Source organism: Talpa europaea (genome assembly GCF_964194135.1).
Source record: "Talpa europaea genome assembly, chromosome: 3".
NCBI classification, from domain to species: Eukaryota; Metazoa; Chordata; class Mammalia; order Eulipotyphla; family Talpidae; genus Talpa; species Talpa europaea.
Window position 1 is genome coordinate 40,790,390 of NC_140069.1, and position 20,103 is coordinate 40,810,492.

The following is a 20,103-nucleotide window of genomic DNA, read 5'->3' on the forward strand; positions in this document are numbered from 1 at the left end:
GTAGCATATAAACTTCAGGTTCGCTGTTATTATTCTTGTTAATTCTTTAGTTCATTTAATCATAAAGCAATGTAAGTGATTTTCCTCCCTTTCTTTCCTTCTCTACCTACCTTCCCTCATCTATTCTGTATTTTATGTATTATTGACAGGACTCTAAGCAAAGGAGTGAAGCCTTAGAAAGGTTTTTACCCTTCTTCCTCTTTTCAGCTCTTTCTCATAGATGAAATCAGATTAACATGAACATTACAGAAATCCATCAAAGGAGATAAAATGTGGGGGGGGAGTAAAATATGTAATAGGAGGGTCAAGAAAAAAAGGTGTGGAGTAGTTCTGCTCTCTTTAAATAAAGGTCCTTTATGGAAGATATTTTGAGATTAAAGGAAGAGGTTTCAGTGCATATTTTCATTCCAGTAGAGTGTCACAAAATTCAATAAATATGAACATTTTGTTTTCTTTCAGCTAATGCTCTATTTTAAAGGTTAACCTTTCAACATGTCCTTCTCATTTTTAGATAGTGAATTCCTAAGAAGAAAATAATGGATTGCCTAATAGTTATTGTCTAAGTGTTTGGACTCAGCAGCGTGTAGGTTTTTGCACAGGCCAAAAGAAGATGGCAACTCCTTATGTCCCAGTTCCTATGCCCATAGGGAACTCAGCTTCCAGCTTTACAACCAACAGAAACCAAAGAAGTTCTTCTTTTGGAAGTATCTCAACAAGCTCAAACTCTTCCAAAGGCCAATTAGAAGACACAAATATGGGTAATTGTAAACAGACAAGTGTACCTGATCAAATGGATAGTACTTCATCTGTCTGTAGCAGTCCCCTCATTAGGACTAAACTTACAGGTGCAGATCCTTCCATTGAGTATTCTACTAGACCAAAAGAAAATGAAGAACAAAATCCTGAAACAGTGAATTGGGAAAATAGACCTTCTACACCTACTATACTGGGTTATGAGGTGATGGAAGAAAGAGCTAAATTTACTGTGAGTACAGTGACTTATGCTATTCACCAGTAGAAAGTGAGACATTGACTAACTTGTGTTCTAAACCTGTGTTGATTGTTAGCCTATGCTTGTAATTTCTTGAACATAAAATTCAAATGGTTTTTATACCTCGATTCTTTTGTGCTGAACTTTTGTTTTACTTGAATGAATTTTCATAAGCCAAACACACCTATGAAACTAGCACACAGTTCAAGAAACAAGAACATTGCTAGTATCCTAAAAGCCCTATCTCCAAGCTTTCTTTCAGTCAGTACTCACTCTGCTGATAATCTAGATTTATTTTGCCTCTTTTCGTTTATTAACTAAGTGGAATTATGGCATATGTACTCTTTTGAGTTTATGTTAGTAAGATTCATCCTGCAAGAGTGCCAGTTATAAGGTTGATCTTACATGTAGTTGTAGGCAGTTCATTTTTAATACTGATGGTATCCTTTATGGCAGTATCACAATTTATCCATTCTACTGTTGAAGAGTATTTGGATAATTTCCAGTTTGGGCTCTTACAAATACTCTTGTTATGAACCTGTTAGTGCTTGTCCCTCAGTAAACACATGTACAGATTTCTGCTTGATATCTCCCAGAAGTAGAGTTGCTCATCATATGTCCAGCCTTAGAAGATACTGGTGTGAACAGGGTACCAGAATAGTCATACTATAAGCAGTGCATGAGAGTTCCAGTTATTCCACATGTTTCCAACATGTAATATTTTTCCATTTCACGTCACCTGTTTTAGTGGGTATACTGGTAATCATGTTGTGATTTTAATTTATATTTTCCTAATTACTAATTTGAAGACTTTTGGCCATTTCCATAGTCTTTATGAAATGTCTGTTCAAGACCTTTGCTCTTTTGTGTTTTGGGAAGTCTTTTCTATTTTGATTTGTATGTTCTATGCATTTTTGGATTTAAATCCTTTATCAAAACATGTGACTGTCATCTCTCACTCTGGCTTGCCTTTTCACTTAATGATGCATTTGATAAAAGTTTTTTCATTTTAATGTAATCCAATTTACTAATTTTTCTTTTTTGGTTACCACTTTTTTAACTCATTGCCTACTCACAGATTGCAAACATATTGTCCTGTGTTTTCTTCTAAAAGCTTTATCTAGTTTGACCTTTTACATTTAAACCTGTAAACTACCTGGAATTGATTTTTGTCCATAATGTAAAGTAAGGCTCAAGACACATTTTTTTTTCCTCCATATGCGATCAAGTAATCAGGTTATTGAAAAGACCACTCTCTCCTCTACATTTGCACTGTTGTCTGTGTCATACGTTAGGTGGCCATAAATCTGTTTTTGTGTCCCATTTTCTTCTCCTTTATCAATTCTGCATTGTTAATACTAAAGATTTGTGGTAGGGCTTGATATTTAATAGCTTAAGTACTTTAACTTTGTTGTTAATCTTGAATATTGCCTTGGCTATTCTTTGCCCTTTCCTGTGGGGTTGTGTTGAGTCTATAGACCAACCTAGGGGGAACTGACATCTTTATATTACGTAATCGTTGGATCTATGAACCTAATGCATTTACTTAAATCTTTAATTTCTTTTAATAATGTTTTTTAGTTTTCAGTGAAAAGGTTTTATGTCTTTTGGTTAATTTCTCGGTATGGACGTTTTCTGGTGTACTCAATATCTTCGTTTTTGTTTGCTCGTTCCAAGTTTATATATTTTGGTCTCATGTATTCGTGTATATTTATGTATTTAGCAACCTTGCTAAATTCACTGATAAGGTGAAATAGTGTTTTCTTTCTATTGGATTTCTTGAAGTTTTTATATTTACTTCAAAATTTCATGCTATAAATATACGACAGAATGGAAGGACCTCTAGGAAAAAATTATTGACATAATTTATGGAGACATACTCTAGAGTTACCTTAAGATTGCTAATGGTGTGGGTATCTGCATGGACCTGCCTTTTTGAGAGTGATTTTAGAAATTATAATAAACTCATGGCTTATTTTCTTATAATGACCTACCTACTTTATGAAGGAATGAGCATCCACTGAGGTGATGTGTATATTTGAAAATACAGGTTCATAGACAAATTTAAGCAGTGGCATATCAATTATCAATATAAAGTCTTTGATGACATATAGAGGAAGAAGAAAATGGCAGATGTGAAATTAGTCATAGTCATTTATTCATTAACTCAGCATTTTTTTTCAGCGCCCATTAAGTGCTAGGCACCATTCCAGGCAGAAGTTGTACAGCAATTCAAATAAATAAATGAATGAATAAATGATAAGTACACTTGTTTTAAATGCTGGTATGATAAGTGCTAAAAAGAGATAAAAAAGAGGAAAGGCCTGAAACTGGAGTTGTGACTTAAACAACCTTGGTAGTCAAAAAACGGATGTCAGCACTAAGAGGAGGTGAATCTTGGCAATATCTGTTGAAAGAACTTTCCAGATAGATGGGACAATTGCAAAGACCCTTGTGACTGACAGCAAAGTAAACAACTGGAGAATTATAGAAACTAAGACAAGGGAATATGGCACACAGATCAAGTAGGATATGCAGACAAGGTAAGGTCTTTAGATTTTACTCTGAGTTAAAAAGCTAAAAAGACACTTCTCCAAAGAGGAAATGCAAATGGCCAATAGACACATTAAAAAACGTTCAATATCACTTATAATCAGGGAAATTCAAATCAAAATCACAATGAGATATCACCTCACACCAGTAAGAATAGTCACATTAAAAAAAAAAAACTAACAATAACAAATGCTGGTGAGGATATGGAGAAAAAGGAATCCTTTTACACTGCTGGTGGGAATGCATACTGGACCAACCACTATGGAAAGCTGTGTGGAGGACCCTCAAATTACTAAAAATAAATCTACCATCTGACCCAGCAATTCCACTCCTAGGAATCTACCCAAAGGACACAAAATCATTAATTCAAAAGGAAACCTGCACTCCTGTGTTCACTGCAGCACTATTTGCAATAGCTAAGATATGGAAACAATCTAAATGTCCAAAAACAGATGACCGGATCAAGAAAGTGTGGTATATATACACCGTGGAATAGTACTCAGCCATCAAAAAAGATAAATTCATGCTATTCGCAACATGGATGGAGCTGGAAGGGATTATGCTCAGTGAAATAAGTGAGAAGGAAAGAAAAATATTGAATGGTTTCACTTACAGGAGGTATATAGGGAAGCCAAATAAGGGGAAGGGAAAGAAAAAAAAGGGGAAATTAGCAGGCAGACTGTAAATTGGAGACACTTAGCAGGGGAGGGGAAGGAAGAGGTATCAAAACAGGGGAGGGAAAAGCACAAGAGCCTATGATGATGGTTCACAGGTGACTTAGTGGGCATTTTAAGGGGATTACACCTGAAAGGAAAAATCAAACATACAAAAATGAACGATGATGTGAAATATATATATATATTTTTTTAAATACATTCAATTTTAAAAAAAGATTTTACACTGCTTTAGATGAAAATCTTCAATAAGATTTTAAAAGGAAGAGTCATCTGATCCAACTTAATTTTTTTAAAGACTCGTCTGGCTGCTAAATTGAGACTAGGTTTTGTGGAGGAAGAATGGAAACAGGAGGTATTTAGATTCTTGCAGTAATTCGCCAGAGACATGATGATGGGCATGGAGTAAGGTGGTAGAGGACGTCCAGGGAAGTCATAAAATTCTGGATCAGTTTTGAAATTAGAGCCTTGGAATTTGACTGGAGGAGAAAGAGAAATCAAAGATGATCCCAAAGTTTTGGACCTAAACAATGAGAGGAATGAGGTGGTCGTTTAATTCGATATTGAAGGGAAGATCAAGATGCTTTGGGACATGCTAAGTGTGAGCTGTGAGACATCAAAATGGAAGTGTCACTTATGTGTGTGTATGTACATGTGAGTGTGTACACATGATTTTGTGTGTGTGTGTGTGTGTGTAGATATATGACTTTAGAGGAGAGGTATGAGAGATATGTTTGAAGCTTATTAAGTTTGTAAAATTTTTCCTAGATAGACATCTTTTTAATTGCTCTCTTAAGTAAGTATTAGAACTTCTGGTGAGTTTTTACATAGTGTAGAGTCTTTGAAAAGATTGATTAAAAATAAAAAGTGACTAGGATCAGTCATGAGTAAGATTGGGAGGGGACATGAGATAGGCTTCTTATATTAGGAATCTCTTGTTTCCTGATCCTGGTTCTAGTTTCATGGATGTGTTGTTCACTTCATGAAAATTCAGTAGTTATATACTTATGTTTATAATTTGTGCACTTTTCTATATGTATTTTATACTTAAGTATATGCTTTCTGCATGTTATAATTTACTTTAAAATCCTAAAACAAGGACTCCCTACAAAAGTATTATATAAGTTTCAAATGGAGTAAAAACAGTAACTGCTATTTGGAATGATTAGTTCTGTCTGTCCATAAAGCTATTGTTGAGAGTACTATTTAAACATGTAGAAAGGAAAGAGAACTTTTTACATAAGCTAAAACACCGAATTCTGTACTTTGTCTTTCCTGGGAAAATGAGTATTCAGGTACCTTTATGGAAAGTAGTTTAGTTAGAAGAGAGGGCTTATGTTCTAAAATAAGAAAATAAAGTCAATATAGGTTATGTACAGGTTAAGTTGACTTTTGGCATGCATCAGTTAATCATACTAAAGAGTTCTGCAATTAATGTATCCCTTTTATTTGACTTGGTAGCTCCTAAAAAGAATGTTTCCTTTGTCCCATTAGAACTATCTTAGATCAGGACTTTCTGGAGACTTTAGAGGGTATCCGAGTGATCTTCCACACCTCTTTACATGTTACAAAGGCAAATTGCTTTTTACTTCAAAGCTAAAGGATTCTCCTCCTTAGAAGATTAAAGAGAATTCTTCAAGGGAGAAAAAAATTACATGATAAGGAGATTATACTCTGTGTAATGAATTTGCTCTGGAGCAACTCTGTCCAATAAGATTATAATGTGAGCCACAAATATGACTCATATTTCTAATTTTTAATTTTCTAGCAGCCATATAAAAAAAGTAAAAAGGAAACAATTATTTCTTTGTTTATAAATATTATTTTATCCTAATATATCCAAAATATGATTTCAGCATGTAACCAGTATAAAGTCATTTTAACGAAGTATTTTAGCATCATATTTCATCTTATGTCTTTATATTAGTATGCATTTTGCACTTACATTATATCTCAATTTGATCTAATCATATTTCAAGTGTTCAAATAGCCACATGGCTAGAATGTAGCTATACAGCTACAGTTGAAACTTACTGTACAGCAATAACATTGAAAGAGCATTTAGAGAGTTTTGCTCACTTAGCAAATTATTTAGCACTTCCTATGTTCCATATATTTAGCTTAGCCCAAAATACTTGTACTGAAAAACCACCAAGAGGTGTTTCTCTGAAATTCTGTTCTAAGTAGTACTTTCTCATAATATACTCAAAAATTACACTTATAGGAAAGAAAACCTATTTTTCTTATGTTCTTTTTAAAATATTTTGACTTGCTTCAATCAAGTTTTTCTATTTAATAACTGAGGCAATTGTGCACAGTTGTAGAAATGTAAACTTTTATCTAACATGGATGTTTTTAGTTTATATTTCAACTTGAAGATTGAAACATGAAATTTATTTGAAAACTTTGATAGTTATTGAATTTAAACATTATATTGGTTATCCATGACAAGAGTGGCTTATTTTCATAGCTTTTTCAATCGTGATTGATTCTTTTGTCAGTTTTAGAATATGCTGCTATAACATAAGCTTTGCAGACTGATGAGTTCATTACTAGTGTCACAGAAAAAGCACACTAGTAATGCACAGAGATAGCATTTGTCATATTCATCTTAAAAAATCTTGCTGTGGTGCCTACATTATTTGTACATTTCAAATTTGTACATTACAAATCATTATTTGGTAAATTATTTCTGTTTTTTGTTTTGTTTTTTTTTTTACATAATGTGATGATTTAGGTTGTCAAGTAAAAGTTTTTAAAATATTGGTTTGAGTTTTTAAATATCTTTCTCTCTGTCTAGGTATATAAAATACTAGTAAGGAAAACCCCAGAAGAAAGCTGGGTAGTTTTTAGAAGATATACTGACTTTTCTAGGCTTAATGATAAAGTAAGTATTTTAATAATTTAAAACTGACATTTCAATTTTGAATTATTATCTGTCACCTATAAAATTATTATCTGTCACTTCATATAAAGTATGAAGTCAAATCTTTGCTACTTCAGAAGAAAATTATTTCATTTTACTTTAATAATCTGAAGTCCCATCTCTTGAATTTAACGTCCCTTTTTTGGAAACCAGTAAGTAAGTATTTTTAGTATGAAATTGTGAAAATTGCTAACATATAAATATGTTTATATAAATCTTGTGAATTTGAAAGATATAGTCAAGCACACCTGTTTATTATCTACTGCCTTGTGTGGGCTAAGCTAGGTTTGATGCTTAAGGTCAAACAAGGTCAAAAACAAACTGTAGACTTAACTGGGCTCCTATCTGGTGACTATGAGGAAGAGCCAGCTTCCAGGTTTATCTGGGTCCTTGGCTACCTTCATTTTCTTACAGGTGTAGGGCCATGGTCCCTGTTTCCTTGTTGGCTATCAGCAAGAGGTTGTCCTTAGCTCAGAAAGACTGCTCTAGCATCTTTGCACCTGGCCCCTCCATCTTCCAAGCCAGGAACAGCAAGCCAGGCCCTCTGACATTCACTTTTACTGCCAGTCAAGAAAACCCTACTCTACTTTTAAAGATTTTATGTGATAAGATTAGATTCACATAGATAATTGCCTATCTTAAGGTCAACTGATCAAAAATTCAAATTAACATTGGCAAAATTTCTTTTGCTATGTAACATGGCAAAGTCACAGAAGCAACACCAGGAGCGAAGATGACAGGGCCACCTAGATTATGCTTGCTATACATATGAAACAGGGAAGATTAATAATAACTTCAATATATTAAGAACCCTTATAAAGTAGACCCAAAAGTGAAAAATACAGCAAATAATATCAGGATAATATTACAAGGTAATCCACAGAAAAAAATATAAAGTACCAATAAATTTGGAAAACCAAAGTGTAAATGCTAAACTACAAACTTCCAGGAAAAAAACAGAAGAAAATCTCTTCAACTTTGTCATGAGCAAGATTTTCTTAGCTATGATCTAGAAAAAAAAGCAAAAACTATAAAAAAATGGATGAATTCAGTAACATTAAAATTAAAAGCATATGTGCTGTTGAAGAGTCAGGCCACAGTCTGGAAGAATATATATGTAATGCATATTTCTGACAAAAGACTTGTATCCAAATATATGAGAAACTCATATAACTTAATAATAAAAATAGAACCTAGTTTTTTTAAGTGAAGGGATCAAAACCTTTGACTAAAGAATTCACCCAAGAAAATATGTTAATTCAAGTAAGCACATGAGAAGATATTAAAATCTAAAGGAAATGCTACTACATACCCATTTAGAATGATTAATATTAAAAAGTCAGATAATGCCAAGTGTTGACAAGGATTCAGAGCAACTGTTATTCCTGTATTACACGACTGATAGAAATGAAGAAATAAACAAGAAGCTTAGCTGAATTTGATCATACTCTTTAGAGCTTATGAATAATTTTACATTGTCAACAGGATAGATTTTGCACAACTAATATAAGTTGAATATTGTGTTTTCTTTTTCCTTTTTCAGTTAAAAGATATGTTTCCAGGCTTTCGATTAGCACTTCCGCCAAAACGCTGGTTTAAAGATAATTATAATACCGACTTTTTAGAAGATAGACAATTAGGATTACAAGCATTTCTTCAAAATTTAATAGCTCACAAGGACATTGCTAACTGGTATGTAACAAATTAAAATAAGAGGTTATTAAAAAAGCATTCCAACAACTCAAACTAGGACCATAGGGCCTTCCTGTGGCCTAGGGGTTGAGTCTCAGCATTGTCAGTGCCAAGCCCTGAGTTCAGTCCCCGCCAGGGAGCTGACCCACATGGCATAGCATACCTCTCCAGTCTCCCTGTTGCTCCTCTCAGCAGTGTATTTCAGTAGATCCACCTGTTCTGCTCCCCACTCCGTGTCTGGTGAATCCTCTCACCCCCCACACCTCTGGTCTAGACCCTAGTCTATTTTTTAAAAAAATCTAGACCTATAGTCATTCAGTCACAAACATAACTATATATATATTTCCTCTCTAATAGAGGTGATGGGACTTTTTTGCTTTTTTTTTTTTTGATAAGGCTTTTTTTTTTTTTCTGGTATTTGATTTGTATTACACTTTGAAAAAGTCAGCAAAGTTAAAAATTCAGTTTATTATGTGCTCCATTTGCCCAGCTGTAAACTCAATTTTAGTATTTTAGCAATTATTTGAACAAAGTGGTCCACATATTTTGGTTAAAATAATACTGTATAATTTTCAGAATAATATTTTTGTATTTCTCCAAAATAATGTAAAAACTGTGAAGTTGGGTTAATTTTATAGGAGGGGAAATGAAAATGCCAAAAACCATTATAAAGGGGAAGAAAGGATCCATACGAGTTTTTGCTTCATATTATAAGAAAATTGCTTTATTATTTTATATCAGCTGGGCATATAGTTTTGGAACTTACATTATTAGATATATTAGAACCATTTTCAATTAAGAAAAGAGCATTACAATGCATCGCTAGCATATTGTAGATACCTATGTCAGTAACTATCTTCGGCAATTTTTCACATATTAAGAAAGCTAACCTGTCTCACTTTTTCTACCTACCCTTCTCAGTCTTTATGTAAAACATCTTATGTATGACACACTTACTATGCATTTACATCTTACTTCTTAGTGTGTGCTTCATAAGCTTGATGGCTTCTTGAGAGCTCTACCCATCCCCTTGTTTTCTTCTATGAAGGAGACTACAAACCAGATCCCTTCTCTTAACTCAAGTTTCATATATGTAATTGCCTCCTTAGCATCTACTTTAGATGTGACCTCAAACTTAAACGCTTACTCTTCAGACATTTTCCCCAGCATCATTTACCCAGAACCCAAAGTCATCCCTTACATAGCCCTTATTATCTTTATCCCTTCCTTTATATTTTAAATGCCACTCACATCTGTTTCTCTAGTTCAGCCATTACCACTATAGTCTAAGCTGTGAACTCTCACCTTAATTTTTGCAGAAACTTTCCTTCTTCATCCACTTCCGCATCCACTCTTGCTTCTGTAATCCATTGGATTCATGGTAATATTTTATAATAAGTTTGACAAAGTCATTCTTTCTGGTCCCTGTCTATATATATATATATATATATATATATATATATATATATATATATATAGTCTGTCTTTCTAATTGTATGTTTTAGTTTTCCTCCCCACCCCCATTCAGTTATATCAGCCATATCAGCCTTTTAATTTTCTAAAATCACCTTGTTCCTTTGTCCCTTAGAGCCTTCAAATATGCTGTTCTCTGGGAAGACAATGTTTCACACTAGTATCCTCAGCCCTAGCCTAAACAACTCTTATATATCCTTCAGATTCCAACACTGGCTTTCCTGACCAGTCTCTCACCTCCTTCCAGCCTCCCACAATCAACACCACCAAAGGCTCTATCAGTTCCTTCTCATAGTATCTGTAGCAGCCCTTTTCTGCTGGTTCTGAGGATCAGCTCCTAATGCCTTAAGACATGTATGTAATGAATTAACTTTGATAGTATCTAGGATGATACCAACTATCCACCAGTGTTCAGAGAACTAAGGAAATAGTCATTAAGTTATTGTCAGTTGGGTTTATTTCTCATGGAGTCCCAGCTGAGGCTAATCAGCCCTCTAATAGTATTTCAGTTTGTAACTATTTCTGTTATTATTTGATTGTATTTCTCTCTCCAGCTTGTAAGATTCACAAATCATAGAAGTGTCCATTGCTCTTTTGTTCAGTTAAATGTATAGTGCTTAGCACAGAGCTGACGCAGAATCCCTGCTTAATAAATACTGTTGGAGGAATAACAGAACCGTTGATGTTTGCTATTGTACTTTTTATACAGAAAAAAATAGACACAAATATGACAAGTACCAATTGTCTATTTTAGGTTGTAGGAACATGGGTGCTCCCTACTTGTCTATATATATTTACCTTTCTCAAAAGAAGAAAGATTAATGTTAGTTCAAAATCACAAAGCAGGAATTAAGACTAACAAACTCTAAAATTGTAGGGAAAGCCTTTGAATATATTTTAATACCATAAAAGAAGACTTTTAAACTAAGAAGTCAACACATTGCCTTTCTTTTCTCCCTTATTCTGTAAACTTTATTGTCTGTTTTGAAAATGTGGTGAATTGAAATCAAATTTATCTTGTAAGCAACTATAGTCTAGCTAATGAAATATTAAATAATATGAACCACATAAATAAATTCAACCTTGTGATTTCTTGATTTTTTTTTTTAAAAGTGGAAGCGCATTTAAGTCTGAGTTTCAGTTTAACCCTGAACATTTCCAATCACATCTAAATGGTGAAAGTGTGTCATTTTTCAGTTACTGATAATTTATCTCCCTCTCTGAGGTCGGCATTACGACATTGGAGATCCTATAGTTTCTAAAATTGCATACTCTACAACAGTGGTCTATTCAATTCATAAATAAGTATTTCAGGGAAAGAAAGATTTCTTGACCAGATAACTTGGGGAAAGGTTTGATTTGACTTTCCTGGAGTATTAAGATCCTAAGAAACCTGACATGAAAGAATCTGATATGCCTCGCATCTATTTGCCTACTTACTTTCCTCATATCATCAGATATTTAGGAAACAGTAAGATAACTTAAATTGAACTAGAAATAAGATACGTCCTGTTTATTCTAGGGTCCTCATTATCTTTTTTGTGGGAAGTAGGTAGCATTTTTTAATTTCACAGTATAAGAAATTCCTTAATAAAGTATTCTTTAAAACACACATGAAGGGAGGGAATGAAGTGGTAGTCATCTGTGTCTGCCCTATACCATACTAAGGTGAACATGACAGAAGCTGAGGGCATACTCCTTTGGTCTTAGAATTCATTTGAAGATATTCTGCTCTGTTTGAACAAAATAAGTGATTTTATGAAATGTTACTGGTATGATAAAGATGATAAAAATAGCAGAAACACAGAGAAGGGTAAACGCAAGGATCAAGGAATATGGTAATTAGGAGGTAGAATTTGAAAGCCTTGAAATGCTGTGGATTAGAAAATGAATATGAGTCAGAAAGAAATTATTAAAAAGATATTTTAGAAGTCAGGTTACCACATATCCATTTATGAATTGAAAGTTGATCCATTAAAACCAACATAGAACTTTCCTACATTGTTTTTTTATTTTATCTCTCACCGTCAGTACTATTCAGAGGTATTAAGGCACAGGTCCAAAACCAGGGACAGCATATAACTCAGTTTGTCAAAGTGAAGGATATATAAAGGCAGATGGAGGGGATAAGTCTTATGTTGCACAATCTGTTATAGTAAAATATAATTATTTATTGCTTTAGGCTGTTTTAGGCCATTTTCATATTGATGCATCATTAATAACCACAGTAAATATTTTACTGTTCTTTGTTTTCAGAGGTACTATATATGTGTCTTGATTACAAAATTTCTCCTTTTTCTTTAAACTAACTTGCTTATTTTGATATATCAGCAGTAGCAACTTGTTTAGCACTATATCTTCAAAGTAACTTCTGCTTTTTGCTATCTTTTATATACTTAATTACACCCAGGCTAATTTTTTTTTCCTTTGAAAAGCCTTGCAGTAAGAGAATTTCTTTGTCTGGATGATCCACCAGGTCCATTTGATAGCCTCGAAGAAAGCAGGGTAAGTACTGTATTACATATCACATGAAAAGAGGAACAAATAATACAGTACAATAACTACATTGTTTTTTTAAAGGGAATAGCCCACAGAATATTATTACTTTGGACCATGCTAGTTTTGCACAGAAAGCTTTTAATATTTGAATCAAAGATTTCTTTCATTGGCATACATATGAAAATTCATACATGTCACATAAATAATGCAGCTCTAAAACCTAAACCTACATTTTATTCTTTTGCTGTTAAAAAAAAAATTGGAAATTTCTTTATTTGAAGTTGAAAGTACTGTTTGTATATTGCAGTTTCTTCCATCTGAGCATCAAAGAAACTACAGTTAAAAATCAAATTTGAAACTTACATTTAGAAGTGAAAGTTATTGTCTTGTTACCAATTCAGCTCAAGCTTGATGCTACTCAAATAACATTAATTGACGTGCTCAAGTGGCCTATTTCTCAAAGCAATTGGCTAGATGGACAAAACAGATTTGGTAATAATGGACTAGGTAGGATTTAGTTTTTCCCCAAATGTTTAATGGTGTTTAAATGGAACAGATTTAATTGCTAGATTTGTAATGTTTTTGATTAAACTGAATCAGTTCCTTGTATTAGAGTGAATGGCATAGAGGTTTTTTTGTTGGTTTTTTTTTTTTTTTTTTTAAGATTTATTTATTTATGCATCAGGAGCTGGGGTACAGGCCAGAGATGGGGGTGGGGTGAGAAGATTCACCAGAGACAGAGTGGGGAACAGAACAGGCAGACTGACTGAAATACACTGCTGAGGGGAGCAGCTGGTGAGTCAGGAGAGGTCTGCTGCGCCATGTTGTTTGCTCCCTGGCCAGCCAGGGATCGAACTCGTGGTGCAAAAGCTGCAGATAGCTTCATAGTGCGGTGCTTAACCCCTTGTGCCACCAGGGAGGCCCATAGTTTTTTTTTTTTTTAAACAGCTCTCTTGAAGTAAAATTTTCATCCAAAAAAAAATTTTTTTCAGCCATAAAATTCACCCAATTTCTTCTTTTCTATATAATCTTTTATGCTGATCACTTTTTTCATGTTTTTAGCAATGTAGATGAAAATGTCTTCTCAAGTTTTTTGCCCAGTTTTTCAGTTGAGCTGTTTCTCTTGTAAGAGTTTGAGCTCCAAGAGTCTTTTGTTTTGCATACAAATCCTTTATCAAATAGTTTTTTTTTTACAAATAGTTTTTTTTTCAATCTGTATATGCCTGTTCATCTTTTAATAGTGTATTTTGAGTGTTAGTTTTTGTTTTAATTTTCATTTTATCACTTCTTTATGGTTTATGCCTATACTTTTGTAGCTTATGTTGTCTCATAAGATCTCTTTTCCCAATGCAGGATCACAAAGGTTTTCTTGTACATTGTCTTTAGAAGTTTTATAATTTTGGCTTTTACATTTAGGTCCATCATTCATCCTGAAGTAATTTTTTTGTAAGGTATGAGCTAAGGGCCTTAAGTTCCTCTGTATACCTAATTGTTCAGTACCTAAACTGAAATGTGCTGACACCTTTTATCAAAAGTCAAGTGAACATAAAAGGGTTTCTTTCTAGACTCTTAATTCTCTTCCATTGATCTAACTACTTAGCCTTATTCCATTATCACACAGATTTGTTTACTTCTTATGATTATTGTTTGTATAGTGTGTTTTTTTCTATTCTTTTATATTTAGTCTGTGTCATTCCATCTAAGGACTGTCTCTTACACATAACATATAAGTGGGTCTTTATCTGTTACTCAATCTGATATCTCTGCCTTTTCTATCTGTGATTTTGCAGTGTTTTCTGTCGCATCTGTTTTGGTCATCCTCCTTTACTGCCTACTATTGTATGAAATAAAATATTTTTATATTAAAATTCCAGTGAATTAAAAATGACTCCAGTATATCTCCTTTTCCTTCCCCTTTGTGTGGCATTGTTGTGTTTTTCATATCTATATTTGTTGGAAGCCCAACAGTACAGCATAATAATTTCTTTTTACAATCCTTTATCTTTTAATGGGCTTATGTGAATAAATAAGAAAAAATACTTTATACAAATACTCTATACACTTTTATATTTAGCCATACATTTGCTATTTCCAAGTTTTTTCATTCTTCCTTTGGATTGGTGTTTAATATTATATTCTTTCCATCTCAAGCCTTTTCTTTAGTATTTTTTTATAAGGTATGCCTGCTGACAACACATTCTCACAATCTTTGTTTATCTAAGAATGTTCATTTTTAAAGGCTTTTTGGGTTTTGTTGTTTTTTACTTTCAGTGCATTGTCATTCCACTGTCCTTTGGTCTCTATTTTTTCTAAAATCAACCTTTAATTAAATTGTTTTCATGTATATGATGAGTCCTTTTGTCTTCACTACTTCCAAGATTTTTTTTCTTTGCTTTCAGTAATTTGATTGTGATATATCAAAGTATAGATCTCTGCTTATCAGAATTTGAGTTTTTTTAGTTTTTTGGACTTGGCAAATTAAATGCTCTACATCAGATTTGGGGAGGAACTGGCTATTTTTTTTTTTTTGAGGGTTTATTTAATCAACTTCAGTCAAGTGTAAGTAAACTTAGAGGCCAAAAGAGGGAGGAAGGTTAAAATTTTAAGGGAGAGTGTAAGTGATAGATCAAGCTTCCAAAGGAGGTAAGGCTTAATTTGAAGAGTCCCTTGTTCTTGAGAAAAACAATAGGATGCAGATGCAGTTAGGATTCAGTAGTAGTAACATATTGTAGGGGGATTTCTCAGAGGTGAAGGTTTAAAACAGCCAAGGATAAGACAAGAAGTGATAGATAACTAGGAGCAGTTTTAAATAATTCATCAGCAATACTGAAAACCTCAAGATAAGTAATCAAAATTTTTTCATGCCATCATTCTTTATGGTAGTATAATTTTGTTTTTTGTTTTAATCTTTATTTTAGCAATGGTTAGTATCCTGAAATATAAAGAATAGAATGTCACTTTTGAGTTAAAATGAGTAAGAAGCAAGTGCAAAGTAATGTTGAAGGTGCTATTATTTTAAAAAGTTGTTACAGTAATATGTATGCTGAGCTAATAAAAGTATCATGCATAGCCCAGCTTTTAAAAGTGTAATCATCTAAAACTGGGCAAAAACAGGAGAATGGAAACTAAAACAGTGGTTATTAGTTATTTTCTTCCTAATTCTAATTAGAGAAATATTACATATTCACTTTAGGCATATCGGTTTACTCCTTAATACTTCTCGAGAAAAGGGACTTGTAATTATAAGTCCCCACCTATGTAGGGACTAAGAGAGCAAGATAGCAGAGATCTCAGAGGTTAGTGTGAAGAACAAATCATTTGGGTTTCATGCAATGGGTTAATTATCCATGTTCCTTGACTCTTCAGTTATGCTCTTGATTGAAGTACTGCATAAGTAATTTTATTCTTTTTCTGCATGTGTTTTTTTGGTTTTAAGGCTTTCTGTGAAACTTTAGAAGAGACAAACTACCGTTTTCAGAAAGAACTACTTGAAAAACAAAAAGAAGTAGAATCACTGAAGAAACTGCTCACTGAGAAGCAGCTTCATATAGACATGCTAGAGAACAGACTCAGGTATGTTGTAACACTTACATTTTGTCTGTCTAATTCAGCTCTTAATATGCTGGCATAACTGCCCTTTGTATTTTAATATGATTTAGGAAATTTCTGATGATAAAAGTCATAGACTGTTGGCACACTTCCTTATAGATTGGGAAAACTATCTTTTGATATTTTATTTAGGAGACATGAGACATTTAAAGAATGGGAAAAATCAGAAAAATTAGTATACAGCTATTCAATAAGATAAACACCAATTTTAACTGTATCTTTGGTATCATCTAGGCATTTATGCCAGCTTTCAAAGTTTCAGTTTGCTCTTTGCAAAATTTATTGAATTGATACTGAAATAATTTTAAATTAAGTACTGATTTCTCTCTCACCAAGTTAGCGTTTTATTAGCCATATGACTGCATTAAGACCTAAGAGCTGAAGACTCCTAAAGCTACATATTTTCTATACTTTATTCATAGAAAATAACTTGGTGCTGTGATTTACTTTTAGAACATTATCCTTAGAACCTGAAGAATCACTTCACATGTCAAGAACAAAAGAACAAGAGATGTTAAAGATGGAGTCCTCTGCACTTGAGGTTGACCAGGATGTCTTCGATGAAGAATCTAGGTATATAATGTTTAGTTTATTATTGCCTAATCATCTGAATGATTGGATGGAAAAATACCGTGTATCTTTTTATGAATTTGTTATTGTATCATGAATCTGTTGCTCAGAGAAAGATTATAGATATTCTAAGTGTTCCTAAAAAATGAGTCTTTGACATCCAGACTGTAGGTTTTCTTATTTCTTAATTTGAGACTATGTCTGAACTAAGTGGGCTCTGATTAAGGTAACTCATTCATTTTTTAGTGTTGAAAAATTAATCTCCTGTGATGTTACTCTTTTTCCATTTAAAATGTGGGACACTATAATAGCAACCACCCTGCCTACCTAATTGGAATGATGAAAAGATAGTATATTTGAAAACACAAAATTTTTATTGCATATAAACCCAAGGTAATTATTGCTACTTTAGTAATAAAGGTTAAACTGTAATTATGAGAACAAATTGTAAAATGACAAAGTAGATTTTTATTGGTAAATGGTTCTGGGGAGAACTAAAAGAATTCAAAATTATCTGAGTTATTATATGGCAACAATAATTTTAAAATACTAAATTCCTAATGGAACATTTAAATGTTCCATTAGTTATTTTCCATTGAAAATATTCTTTATTTATTATGCTTTATATAAGGTCAAAGATATTAAAGGTAATAGTGAAATGAAATAGTATATATGCAATCTCTTCATTGATGTTTCTCTCTTTTTTTGTAGAGCTGATAATAATCCATGCTTAAGTGTTAGTGAACCTGAAAATTCTTTGTCAGAGATAGAAGTAGCAGAAGTGGCATATAATACTGAAGAAGACTAATTCATCACAAGAAGTTTCCATCATTTTTGTTTTGGCAAATTTAGAATAGATTGACAAATATTTAAAAAGAAAAAAAATAGACTGGAATATTTGTAGAAAATAGCTAGAATGCAAATGTATAAAGTTTATATAAAGAAAAGGTTTTTTTTAAGTTATTGGAATAGAAAATATATTCACTACTGCTTTAAAATGTTTTATCCAACCTTTGTATTTAATAAACTAAAAAAATCTAGTTATTAGAGTTCTGTTATCCAGGGCCACAGTCTTATATACTGTGCAAGAATTATTTTGGTGTTTTGCCAGTATATTACTCCAAACTAATGTGTGCATGTGTTGTGTGCGTGTGTTTAAATCACTTAGAATGGACAAATGGACATTAATTGCATGTTGCTATGTCTACTTGATAGATATTTCTTTGTAACTCTGACATGATATTTTTTCATTAGTGGGTTAAATCAATGGTAAAGATGAATTGAGTTTTAGATATTGACATGTTTACTATCTTTAAATAAAAATTGCTTATTTGAAATGCTACTGCTGTTTAAAAGAGGAAGAAAACTTCCTAGGAACAAAAGAAAACTATTTAAAAGAGGTATAATAATATAGCTAAAGTGATAAAATAACTTTGATTTTAAAAGTTAATTCATTGATATAAAAACACTATAATTATCCAGTTTATTGTGTTATACTTGTTTATTTTCCACATATATTTATCTTAAATCTTTACCTGTAGAATCAGTGAGTTTGCCTTTTCAAGACACTACCTCTTTTTGCTAATGAAGGCATACTCTTTTGAAAATACACTATAGATTCTAAGTAAATAAAAAAAATCAAAATAAAAAGCCATATTACTACAAAGTTCTTAACTATGTTGAATTCTGGCATGGCATTTTTATTTCTACATATGTGAATATGTTGCTATGGTGTATTATGGTTGATTTTCTTTAATATATTTAGCCAAATGATGCACTTTATGATAATTAAACTTTTTTGTGCCAAGTTTAATTGGTAAATTTCTTTAATAATTGGAGTTATGAAAAAGAATTATGTAGTGCCTTTACTCTTACTTTTTAGAAAAGTCTCATAGGGTCTGTGAGTCAGCTTTATGAAAAAGTGTTTATTTATGCTTCTCATATTGTTGTTGAAAGTGCCTTATTTCATTTTTATCATAAGAATTTAGTCATTTATTTTCTACTTTTACTGTTTTGCATATTGCTGTTAATAAAGATTATAGTCATGTTGGCATTTTGAAATACCAGTTGTTGATGTTGAACTACATATGCTTTGTAAAAATGGAGGGAAACTTATTGGGGAAATAAAATAATCTCCAATGTTTATCAGTATCTTGATGTATATATTAAGATATGGTTGCTTAAATTCTGCTGACATAGTTTAAATATGCATTCGCTGTTGATAACCTTTAAGCTAAAAAAGTCTGCTTTTTACCAAAGTACACAGAATTTTTAAAGTCTGTGAAAATGCACAAATGTGCTGTCTCGGACAGAATATTTTCCACAAAGTGGAGTTATGTATTAGAAATGTGTTTACTCTTCTAAAATAGACAAAGAATATAAAATAGTCTACTTGTTTATTTAAAATATTCTAGGTTTTAAAAAGGATTTTAAAAGGATGATCATATAAGTTAATATCATTTTCAGTCTAATAAAGCAGAATGATCTTTGCTAAATTTCACATATTATAGTGCTACATGTCAGTGTTAGAAAGTGAACCACACACTTTGAAAACCTGGCCCTTAAAAAGATTGTATTTTAAGTTTTGGATGGGTCAGGAAAACTCTTGTTATTAGGTAAACCACTAGTATTTATATTTAGAATTTACTTTTTTTACTTTCATAATTCATTTTATTCATACTATGTTCATTTAATAATTTTTTTCAGTACAGCGGTAGCTATGTTGTTCAGATGTTGAATGCCATTTCCCCCTCTAATCCCTATGTTCTCATCCCAATCTCTGATTATTGTTAATTTCATTATAGTTAACTGCTGCATTTCACAGATGTCAACTGAGTCTATGACTTTTTTTAAATTTGCAGTTTATATTACTGATCATTCTAAGTCTTTGTGAATAGGGGCAATGTACTTCAAATGTAACCAGTATTAATTAAAAAAAATTGAACATATCTGAAACAAGAATACTCTTTTGTTGATACTCTTAGCTTTTTAAACATTAAATTCATATGTACGTAGTATAACCATAAAACTTAGCAAATGTGTTTTGTACAATTATGCAGAGACTAACCATATTAAAGCATATTTATTTAGAAAACCCCCAGAGCAGATGCAAAGTT

The 20,103-nt window shown here is 32.4% G+C and overlaps 1 protein-coding gene across 3 annotated transcripts; it reads left to right on the forward strand.

Moving 5' to 3' along the window:
• Positions 1-610: 610 nt before the first annotated feature.
• SNX16 (sorting nexin 16) lies at positions 611-17,795 on the forward strand (the record flags this gene model as incomplete). 3 transcript variants are annotated; one of them, XM_084229296.1, is made up of 8 exons in its annotated part: positions 611-764; positions 852-985; positions 7,019-7,105; positions 8,688-8,836; positions 12,745-12,814; positions 16,245-16,381; positions 16,871-16,990; positions 17,699-17,795. In XM_084229296.1, the coding sequence occupies 8 exons, from the start codon at positions 611-613 to the stop codon at positions 17,793-17,795; spliced, it is 948 nt and encodes a 315-aa protein (XP_084085422.1). The 3 variants fall into 3 exon arrangements, with proteins under 3 accessions (XP_084085422.1, XP_084085420.1, XP_084085421.1); XM_084229294.1 differs by having other exon boundaries at positions 611-985; XM_084229295.1 differs by lacking the exon at positions 7,019-7,105 and having other exon boundaries at positions 611-985.
• Positions 17,796-20,103: the final 2,308 nt, after the last annotated feature.